The following is a 10,518-nucleotide window of genomic DNA, read 5'->3' as shown; positions in this document are numbered from 1 at the left end:
ATTTAAAAAAATACGTCCGGAATACCCAAGGAATTGAACATTTAAAACTACAAGAAGGGGGGGTACCGGAAGTCCTGTCCACAAGCACCTGTGATCTTAACAACTTAAGTCTGTCGCGGCCGTGATTCGAACCCCGACGTATTTGAAGAGATCTTCATCTGAATTGTAGCGCGCATCAATTCAATTAATGCGAGCAATAATTGAATTATTATTCTCTTCAAGCAAATTAACGGTACGATTAATTCAATTGATGCGCGCAATGATTCTATTAGATCAACTGCATTAAAAATAGTTTCAATTCAACATCCACAATTTAATTGTTGCTTTCTTTAAAGGAATTCATGTGCACATAATTCCCTACATAAAAGGGTTGTAGATAATTAAATATATCTTCATTTCATATTTAAAAAGAGATCATCAAATCATTTATACAGAGCTCCAAAGCGAGCAATAATCCCCCACACTGTTGCGCGCATCAACGGAATTGATAAGAGCCATAATTAAATTGATGCGCGCATCAAATCAATTATTGCTCTCATCAATTGAATTGATTTCCATCTATGAGAGCAATAATTCATTTGATGCGCGCAATGATTCAGTATGGTGAAATTATTCCTCGCAAAATTTGATTTGAAACTCGGTTTATTTGGTGATTTGAAGATCTCTTAAATGCCATTGAAGACATCTTTGATTATTTACAACATTTTTTTAAATAAGGAAATTAGTTGAATTGATGTTCGCTACAATTCAATTAAAGTGAGCAATAATTCAATATTCCTGCACGCACTGATGAATTATTGGTCTCTTCAACTGGATTGTAGGGCGCACCAATTCAATGGTTGATATAATCAATTCATTTGAAGAGAATAATTCAGTTATATAGCGCTCATCAATTCAGCAGAATAATTAGTGATATCAACAATTCATTTAATTAATGCGCGCAATAAATCAGAATTGAAAAGTCATTAATCATTTGAAGAGATCTTTAATTGAATTGTCGCGGGCATCAAATACAGTGATGATGTCTTCAAATAATGAAAGATATCTTCTATCTTTAATTATTCGAGTTCATGTTAATTTTGCGCTCCATAGCTGTTTTGTTTAACACCCATATCTGTAGAAATTAGTCCATGAATACCAACACAGCCTACAGGTATCTTCATGCAAGGACGTGTGAATTTTTGTTTAAAGTTTAACAAAGATTTCCCTCCAAACAATTTGTAAATAGTATCTCTATTTCCCTATAAAACACAAACCTCAGCTTTTCATGCTATGTGACTATCACACCTGTGTGGACTCAGACTACAGGATTGATTATGGATTTACGCCATTTTGGCAATATTTTAACATTTTCCAGAATCAGCTATATGAGATATATTATGTACATGTACCAGCTAGACGATGGATGCCTCATTCATTCAGCAAGTTTTGCATGTATGTATATTTTGTAATACACAGACTTGGTATTACATGTCCTTTGAAATTTCATTTCATGATCACATGATTCATATTCTCTTATTCGTGATGAGATTATACATGTAAACTTCAGGAACACAGTTTTTACAAAATGTGCCTCTAGCCATTTGCATATTTATTCAGGATGGACAAAATAATATACATATAATTTTGTTAATGTAGTAAACCCCTACAGCACTATTCATGATTGCACCAGATTAGTTCATATACATGTATATTTGATTTACATAGTTATATTTCTTGGTAGTTGTGTGCTTTGTGCGTTAATTTCGTCCCTGGACCACTCCTTTCGCTATCACAACCCCTCCTTCATGGTCGTAAAGTACTGGCCACACAACAAAATCCACATATCTCCCACTTGTTCTGTAGAAGTTGTACTTGGAAGTGTCTACCATCTCGCCAGGGGGCGCTTCCCAGGACAAAGAAAATGGAGGACTCTGAATAACCATGAACCAACAGATTTCTGCACAGCTGTCGACATACTGAGTGACTTCCGGGGGATACGAACTTAGTTTTGATATTCTGTCACGACATATCTATGAAGAGAAAAATGTGGTATTTTTATTATAAATATAACTGCATAGATTTGGAGGGTTATGGTAGTAATAAATCAATCTGAGTGATAATTTGCGTAAAATTACCATGTGTTCAGATCGACTTATTTGCATCCCCCTACATGTACCAAGCAGTAACTATTTATAGTGTTTAAATTATTACTAATTTATATATCCTTATGATAAGAATTATGCGTAAGCATGCAAGCTCCGCCCGATGACCCAAATGGCACGTGCTTACGTCATTTGACACATATTTTAATCTTTGGTAAACAAGACAGACACATAAGTATATGTGTCTTAAATCAATAAAATCATTACCTAAACAAAGTATAAATTTGTAAAAATATTTCTGTATGGAAACAAAAACAATTCTAGATTAGGTGGCTTCAACACGTACATCTTTTTTTTTTTTTTTTTTTTAAAAAAGATGTGTCGTCGGTGGCCTAGTGGTTAGGCCGTCAAACTCTCGACCGAAAGATCGTGGGTTCGAGTCCTGGCCGCGGAAGGGCTGACGTTCCTGGCTGCGGCAGGGCCGACGTTGTGTCTTTGGGAAAGGCACTTTACATGAATTTCATCCCTCCACCCAAGTGTAAAAGGGGTATCTGGCTATAGACGTGAAAGATATTGTTAGAATGTTAGTGCTCTAGCGCTTGTAATGGCAGCTTGCACTGTATGCTTCCTAGGAGGCTGAGAAAGTTCTAGATTGATATAAAGTCTGCCCGGGTGATATTGTAAAGCTGTTTTGAGCAGCATACGCTGGAAAAGGCGCTATCTAAAACCAATCATTATTATTATTAATCTCGCCATTTTCCCATTTTCCCGCGCGTTAAAGATGTGTGATTCCTGAAAACTTCGATGCATGTAATGTCATTACAAACAAATACATTGTAAAGTGTTGATGTAAATGGGACAGATCAGTGTCGATTCCTTATTCGCCATGTTTGTCGGGGCCTGGATTCGCGATACATTGATTATATAATATTATTAGCATCTATTATACACCATTGCACTAGATTAGTTCATACATTTAATTTACACACCAGTAGTTATATTTCCCGGCAGTTGTGCCCCCCCCCCCCCCCCCCCCCCGGGGCGAGATGATATCACGTCTATTGTACTGTATTGGCGATTTTAATCATATATGTTGAGTGCTATGCCCGTTTGGGCCTTAATTTGGTAAAACTCATATATATTATGAAATATCATATCACATAATTATATATATAAAAATGTCTCCTGTATATTTTTAACAGTGTTCTTTACAGAACCGAACCTTGGTAATTTCCGGTAGAGTCTCTGGAGCGTTGCTGATCTGCATCTCTATGATCTGTTTGGGTGCGTCTTTAATGAGATTTGGGTCCAAAAGTCCATCTGTCAAATTCTCCTCGTGAAGCTTTCTGCGCTGCTGGTCTGCTTTGGATTTACAGATGTTAAATGCATTCTAAGACAGAAAAAAGTTTCTTCAGAAAAAATCTTAACCATTGCTTACCTAAATGTGACAGTCATACGTGTTTTTTCATGATTTTTCTTAATAGATATTCAATGGTTACATGTACCTTAACTTAAGTCAAAACTTGGACTTAAGGCTGAGATTTTACTTAAATTTTGACTGCTCAAATAAAAGGAAACTCAAACTTAAGTTTGATATTTTTTCGAGAAACCCAGGCCTGAATTCTAATCGATCTTTAATAATTTTCTTTGAAAATGTCAATATTGATAGTGATTGATTGTTTTTCGAGTGGTTTCTGTTCTTTACAATTTCCAGTCTCTCGGGAGAACGTTTCAGATTCTTCACACAACCATTGATTTTCATCTAGATTTTTGTAGTTTAGTGATATTATAAGTATTCTGTCTCACTGAAAATTCACTCACTATCAGACTTTGCAGCAGTAAGTACGTGACTTTTCGGTCACTCTTTATAACAGCTTGTAGAACTTGGTATGCCGCTGTCCAGTCCTTGGTATAAAGGTCAGCGTAACGTGTTGCTACCGAGGAGGAAGTTCTGGAATCTGGCTGATGACTTTCTTTTGGTTTATTTGGAGAAATTGGTTTGGTTGTTGATAGTTCACTCAGTCTGGAAAATAAAACTATATAGTTACTTTCACTTCAGCCAACTTGTCATAGTTCAGGAGAAATGATCATTTGTGATTTGGATGAGATTCACATGCCTATCAAGAAGTGCCTTTCTTTCAATCTCCAGATTTTGTGTGAAATGCTTCAGTTCTTGAATCTGGTTTTTAAGTCTTCCATTGTCTGATTCAAGTTCAACTTCCCGCTTACTAATTTTTGTCTGCATTCTAGTGACGTCACTTCCTTCTGCAATGTCCACCTCTATCAACTCGCGTGGAGTTTTCACCCTCTTCATGTTCTCGTGGTTTCCAAATGGTATTGTGCTTCTTTTGTATTTGGATTTTTCTTTGTCGAGCTCTTTTCTCAGTTCGTTAATTTCCGACCTCAATTCTTCGACTGTCGAAGAATTTTGTTGTTGTGCCAATCGGCTTTGTCGAAGTTTCTGATATGAAATATATATGTATATTCATTAATATATCCAATTCCACGACACCATGCAGTGGTATCAAACTCAGTCTGGATTCTGTTATTTACACAAAATCAAATTATGGGTTTTATAAAGAATGTCTTACAACTATACTGAATATAAAAATATATAATTTTGGCGCTCTAGATGTCCGCGTAGTTAACATGTTAGTGAAATGGCCTCTTGGTCACACAAATTAACAAATTCACCAAATTGAAATTATTTTTATTGCAAAATAATACTGTTATTTTCTTCCTTTCTTCCTCCAGTTGTTCTTTGAGCTTTGCGTTTTCCCCTCTGAGATTTTGCATGCCCGAGTCCCATGTTTTATGCTTAGTCTCCGGTAAACTAATTTCAGGCGGAAGCTGCATTAAATGTTTTGAATTAGATATGCTACAGGTACTAAATTATGATATGTGAAAATAATCAGAATAGACTATATTTACTTACATTTTCTATCCTACGGACAACAAACTCCATCATTTCAATTATCACGGAACAAAATCTTCTTTTGTCTGTTTCCGTGGGATCAATATAAGGTGCTTCAATTCTTCCGATAAAATAATGAAGATCTCCTTTTAATCGGTGTAGCTTGTTGGTAAAAATCCTCTTATCATCGGATGATAGCATCATTGCATTATCATACAGTCTTAAAATCAAGAAAATTGTAAATTCTTCGGAACTAAATAAACTCCAGGTTTAAATCAACACAGTGGACCTTTCTTAAAATAACTTCTTTGTTTTGCTTTTATCCATTGTCCCTTTCAATGCATGCTTCATTACCTCTAAATGCTAAAAGATATCTGTAAATGAATTCACTAGAAAAAAAGGCATACTTGTTCAATTCTCGGTCAACATTAAACTCAAACATTTTCAGATGAGCAGTTAGGAACGACTATGTTTCAGTTAGGAACGATTGCATTGTATCAACATTTTTGTCATCTTAAATATTTCTGTGTTTAATTCTGAAAACAACATTGCGTCCAGATTGCTTAAAATCATTTAAAATTTCATATTTTAATGAAAATCTGTACTCGAGGATAGCGGAGTGATTTGGTGTATTTGGGAGTATTCGGTTTTATTTCCATCTCGACCCACAGATAAGTCTTTTTGTTGGGGCATGAGCGATCCCCCCCCCCCCCCCCCCCCCCACATTCAGAAAAAGGACTTACTTCCGACATCACCTCAAATTCGCCTTTGAATGTAATAGTTGCAACAGAATCCTACTGAATTCCCTATAAAAATATGATAATAGTTTATATCATAACCACAGAGAAAAGAGCGGAAATTGTCTTTACTTGACATTGAAAGTGTCATCTACATAATTTCATATTAGGGGATGTTTTCACAATTTCACTAAATGTATCTCAGAGAGGAGTGAGATAGTATTTTTCTCTCTGGTAATTTTCTACTACACATTCAAAAACCTGACAGCAGCGGAGGTTAGCGACTGAGGATGAAAAACCCACAACCAATACCAACACAGTCCTGAAGAACTGCTCATTACCCTATAAACATTCAGTTTGAAGTGTGGTCCACAACATTGTATCGCAATATAAACTACAGCACCAGAGAGAATGCAACGTAAATGTCCAAACATGAATTATATAGCATTGCTCCGAAATTTGGTGAAGGCATCGGTCCAAATATTCAGCCAAGTCAAACCTCACCCTGTCTCGCATCTGTAGAGCAGAAATGACTTCACATTTGAGCTGAAGATGCGGATCGAGTTTGGTTTTTCTGCTGATTTCCCCAAATGTCCATATTTTCTTGAGCATGATGAAAGTTGCTCTTACCTTACCAATTCTAGCTGTGATGTCTCGGGTCGTGCCTTTCTGGTGGTAAACGAAAGACTCCGCCTCCCTGACGGACTCCCCACAGACTGTGACTGGTGTTGTTGGAAGTGTTGATCTTCATCAGTCCGGTCCCCTTCCTGCTGATCTTCCATCAGTCCGATCTTCTTCCTGCTGATCTCCATCAGTCCGGTCTTCTTCCTGCTGATCTTCATCAGTCCGGTCTCCTTCCTGTTGATCTTCGTCAATCCAGTCTTCTTCCTGCTGATCTTCATCAGTCCGGTCTCCTTCCTGTTGATCTTGATCAGTCCGGTCTCCTTCCTGCTGATCTTCATCAGTCTGGTCTCCTTCCTGCTGATCTTGATCAGTCCGGTCTCCTTCCTGTTGATCTTGATCAGTCCGGTCTCCTTCCTGCTGATCTTCATCAGTCCGGTCTCCTTCCTGCTGATCTTGATCAGTCCGGTCTCCTTCCTGCTGATCTTCATCAGTCCGGTCTCCTTCCTGCTGATCTTGATCAGTCCGGTCTTCTTCCAGCTGATCTTCATCAGTCTGGTCTTCTTCCTGTTGATCTTCATCAGTCCGGTCTCCTTCCTGCTGATCTTCATCAGTCCGGTCTTTTTCCTGCTGATCTTCATCAGTCCGGTCTTTTTCCTGCTGATCTTGATCAGTCCGGTCTCCTTCCTGCTGATCTTCATCAGTCCGGTCTCCTTCCTGTTGATCTTCGTCAATCCAGTCTTCTTCCTGCTGATCTTGATCAGTCCGGTCTCCTTCCTGCTGATCTTGATCAGTCCGGTCTCCTTCCTGCTGATCTTGATCAGTCCGGTCTCCTTCCTGCTGATCTTGATCAGTCCGGTCTCCTTCCTGCTGATCTTGATCAGTCCGGTCTCCTTCCTGCTAATCTTCATCAGTCCGGTCTTTTTCCTGCTGATCTTGATCAGTCCGGTCTCCTTCCTGCTGATCTTCATCAGTCCGGTCTTTTTCCTGCTGATCTTCATCAGTCCGGTCTCCTTCCTGCTGATCTTGATCAGTCCGGTCTCCTTCCTGCTGATCTTCATCAGTCCGGTCTCCTTCCTGCTGATCTTCATCAGTCCGGTCTCCTTCCTGATCTTGATCAGTCCGGTCCCCTTCCTGCTGATCTTCCATCAGTCCGATCTTCTTCCTGCTGATCTCCATCAGTCCGGTCTTCTTCCTGCTGATCTTCATCAGTCCGGTCTCCTTCCTGTTGATCTTCGTCAACCCAGTCTTCTTCCTGCTGATCTTCATCAGTCCGGTCTCCTTCCTGTTGATCTTGATCAGTCCGGTCTCCTTCCTGCTGATCTTCATCAGTCTGGTCTCCTTCCTGCTGATCTTGATCAGTCCGGTCTCCTTCCTGTTGATCTTGATCAGTCCGGTCTCCTTCCTGCTGATCTTCATCAGTCCGGTCTCCTTCCTGCTGATCTTCATCAGTCCGGTCTCCTTCCTGCTGATCTTCATCAGTCCGGTCTCCTTCCTGCTGATCTTGATCAGTCCGGTCTTCTTCCAGCTGATCTTCATCAGTCTGGTCTTCTTCCTGTTGATCTTCATCAGTCCGGTCTCCTTCCTGCTGATCTTCATCAGTCCGGTCTTTTTCCTGCTGATCTTCATCAGTCCGGTCTTTTTCCTGCTGATCTTGATCAGTCCGGTCTCCTTCCTGCTGATCTTCATCAGTCCGGTCTCCTTCCTGTTGATCTTCGTCAATCCAGTCTTCTTCCTGCTGATCTTGATCAGTCCGGTCTCCTTCCTGCTGATCTTGATCAGTCCGGTCTCCTTCCTGCTGATCTTGATCAGTCCGGTCTCCTTCCTGCTGATCTTGATCAGTCCGGTCTCCTTCCTGCTGATCTTGATCAGTCCGGTCTCCTTCCTGCTAATCTTCATCAGTCCGGTCTTTTTCCTGCTGATCTTGATCAGTCCGGTCTCCTTCCTGCTGATCTTCATCAGTCCGGTCTTTTTCCTGCTGATCTTCATCAGTCCGGTCTCCTTCCTGCTGATCTTGATCAGTCCGGTCTCCTTCCTGCTGATCTTCATCAGTCCGGTCTCCTTCCTGCTGATCTTCATCAGTCCGGTCTCCTTCCTGATCTTGATCAGTCCGGTTTCCTTCCTGCTGATCTTGAGGCTTGTATCGGCTGATATGGTATCCAGGTGAGTCGTCTTGTCCTGCGTCTGGTTGTGGTGTCAGGTCATCAGCGAAGTAGAAGTCATCAAGCTGTGCACACTGTTTCCCCGTCTGTTGGAGTGGTCTTAATGATCTAGTCGATGACCAGGAGGAAGAGGAATGGTAATAGCAGACAATTTCATTGAACTCCAGTCTTTATCTCGAAACTTTCGGACAACCGGTCTGCATTGACGAATACAGTTAAAGACTACATGTTCATTTCCATTTTTGTGAATAAATAATACTCCTCCTATTTTGGATGTACAATTAAGATTACATCTATAAGGGTTTGGTGTCAGAACTTTAAAAAAAGTGTGTTTTTACAGCATTGGAAAACACAACCACAAACCAGAAACAAAAGGGGGAGGTGCGTTCCAGACTTCTGAAACCCCCTGGGTCCTTTATTTAGAAACTATCCTCTTTTTTTAAATTTGCAAAAATGTAATTCTCCTTTGGAATGGCAGATTTTGGGATATCCTATTGAAATCATCAATTTTCTGGGCTAGATGACTGTAGAAAATGTACCTGCTTCTTTATCGATTTATTTTTAAATTATCCTTATATTGAAATGCGTTTGATGTTCAAAGGTAGTGCTGTTTAAACTTGAAAGGTTAGGGCATTTTTATCATACAATTAGTAACTTGAAAAGATTGAGAGAGAAAAAAGGAAAGTACAGGGAGTCGACTGCTGAGAGCATAGAGTTCAGAACAGTGTCGTGCATCAAAGGTTAAGCAAGTCACAGTGAAGGCAGCAGATATAAAATGTTTATATAGCATAAAAATATTTCAATCTTATTCATGTATACATGTTTAATGATTTTTAATGTAAAACCCCAAGAGAAAATTCATGTCATGAGTATTTGGAAATAGATATTGTTTAAATTGAACCTGATCAGAGCATGAACATTACAAAATATGTACATACATGACCTGAAGCTGCGCTCGCTCAAACGGTAGCACCGCCAACATATTATATATTATATAATTGTTATCAGATCTATACTAATATGCTTGATATTCCCCAATCACTGAGTACGAATTTCCTAGGTACGAATTAATAGTCAAAATGGCGTCAAAACCGAAAACCCCCAGAATGACAACTGATCAGCAATCTGTCCTGAACGTTAGACACTGGATATCTTCCATTGTGAACCTTTGTTCTAATAATTATTTGTCACACATTACACTTACTCCTCTGAAAATAAAACATTGCAACGCTACAGCACCTTCCGGTGCCAGTGGCTCGTCTTTTTCGCGAGCTTTCTGCGAGACCCAGTACTACGAGGAGGGATTAGTATTTGGTGATGTATTCCATACAGGCATGAACATTTTACTAGAGTATCTGAACAAAACGACAATGCCGGAAAATAAGCAACTGTTATTTGTATTGGAGAAATTGCTGGATTTTATAAATGGTGGTAAGTACTAAATAAAGAGCTTTCGGTTTATTTTGTATATAATTTGGTGTTTATAATTTTTTTTATCATGTTCATCATCCTGGGCCGGGGATATTTCGAACCAGGATTATATATGTTTTAAGAGGTTTTGTTGCTAAATAAAGAGGTTATAGAATTTGACTTTATGTACACTGTGCATGATGTTATGTTAATGGTAAAATCTTCTAAAATTTAATGCTATTCTAAATTCAATCTAATTAAGATTAGACTTGTAGATTTTCTCCTCTATGATATGCATCAATACAATAGGAGCAGATCTACAAGTCTAATCTTAATTAGATTGTTCTAAATTTATTTGAAAGTATATAAAACGGACAATCTAATTAAAATTAGACCTTTCGTCTCGCTCTTCGTTTCTGTTTGTCATATAGGTCTAATTTTAATTAGATTGATAAAACGGATACATAGTTATTAATTAAACCATGAATCTAATTATTAACAAAGAATACATATATAATCATTCATTTCAAACTGTAGTTGTACATTCTGATTCTCCACTAGAAGATTGCAAAGTCAGACAAGCCGAAGCA

At 38.8% G+C, this 10,518-nt stretch overlaps 2 protein-coding genes across 3 annotated transcripts in view; one reads left to right on the top strand and one right to left on the bottom strand.

Moving 5' to 3' along the window:
• Window positions 1-1,402: 1,402 nt before the first annotated feature.
• LOC125680709 (uncharacterized) lies at window positions 1,403-5,272 on the bottom strand. Its single transcript, XM_048920428.2, has 6 exons — window positions 5,020-5,272; window positions 4,812-4,934; window positions 4,202-4,545; window positions 3,906-4,107; window positions 3,307-3,474; window positions 1,403-2,012 (listed from the first exon to the last, which is right to left on the bottom strand). Exons 1-6 carry the CDS (start codon window positions 5,200-5,202, stop codon window positions 1,740-1,742), a joined length of 1,293 nt encoding a protein of 430 aa, XP_048776385.1. The 5' UTR covers window positions 5,203-5,272; the 3' UTR covers window positions 1,403-1,739.
• Window positions 5,273-9,589: 4,317 nt separating this feature from the next.
• LOC125681961 (uncharacterized) overlaps window positions 9,590-10,518 on the top strand; it is a 5,506-nt gene continuing 4,577 nt past the window's right edge. For both annotated transcript variants that reach the window (XM_048922254.2, XM_056155617.1), the window contains exon 1: window positions 9,590-9,949. In XM_048922254.2, coding sequence (XP_048778211.2) covers window positions 9,598-9,949 — 352 coding nt within the window. In that variant the 5' untranslated portion in view covers window positions 9,590-9,597. The remainder of the gene's footprint in view (window positions 9,950-10,518) is intronic.

Source organism: Ostrea edulis, chromosome 2, assembly GCF_947568905.1.
Source record: "Ostrea edulis chromosome 2, xbOstEdul1.1, whole genome shotgun sequence".
NCBI lineage: Eukaryota > Metazoa > Mollusca > Bivalvia > Ostreida > Ostreidae > Ostrea > Ostrea edulis.
This window is presented reverse-complemented; position numbering and strand designations above follow the sequence as displayed.

What these genes read in the sequence shown, in the direction of transcription:
- LOC125680709 (XM_048920428.2), bottom strand. Translation starts at nt 5,202, where the DNA reads ATGATGCTATCATCCGATGATAAGAGGATTTTTACCAACAAGCTACAC. An exon ending in AAGAAAGGAAGAAAATAACA is followed by an intron (nt 4,546 to 4,811) that starts GTATTATTTTGC and finishes ATTTCATATCAG; the next exon opens with AAACTTCGACAAAGCCGATT. An exon ending in AGAAAGGCACTTCTTGATAG is followed by an intron (nt 4,108 to 4,201) that starts GCATGTGAATCT and finishes TTTATTTTCCAG; the next exon opens with ACTGAGTGAACTATCAACAA.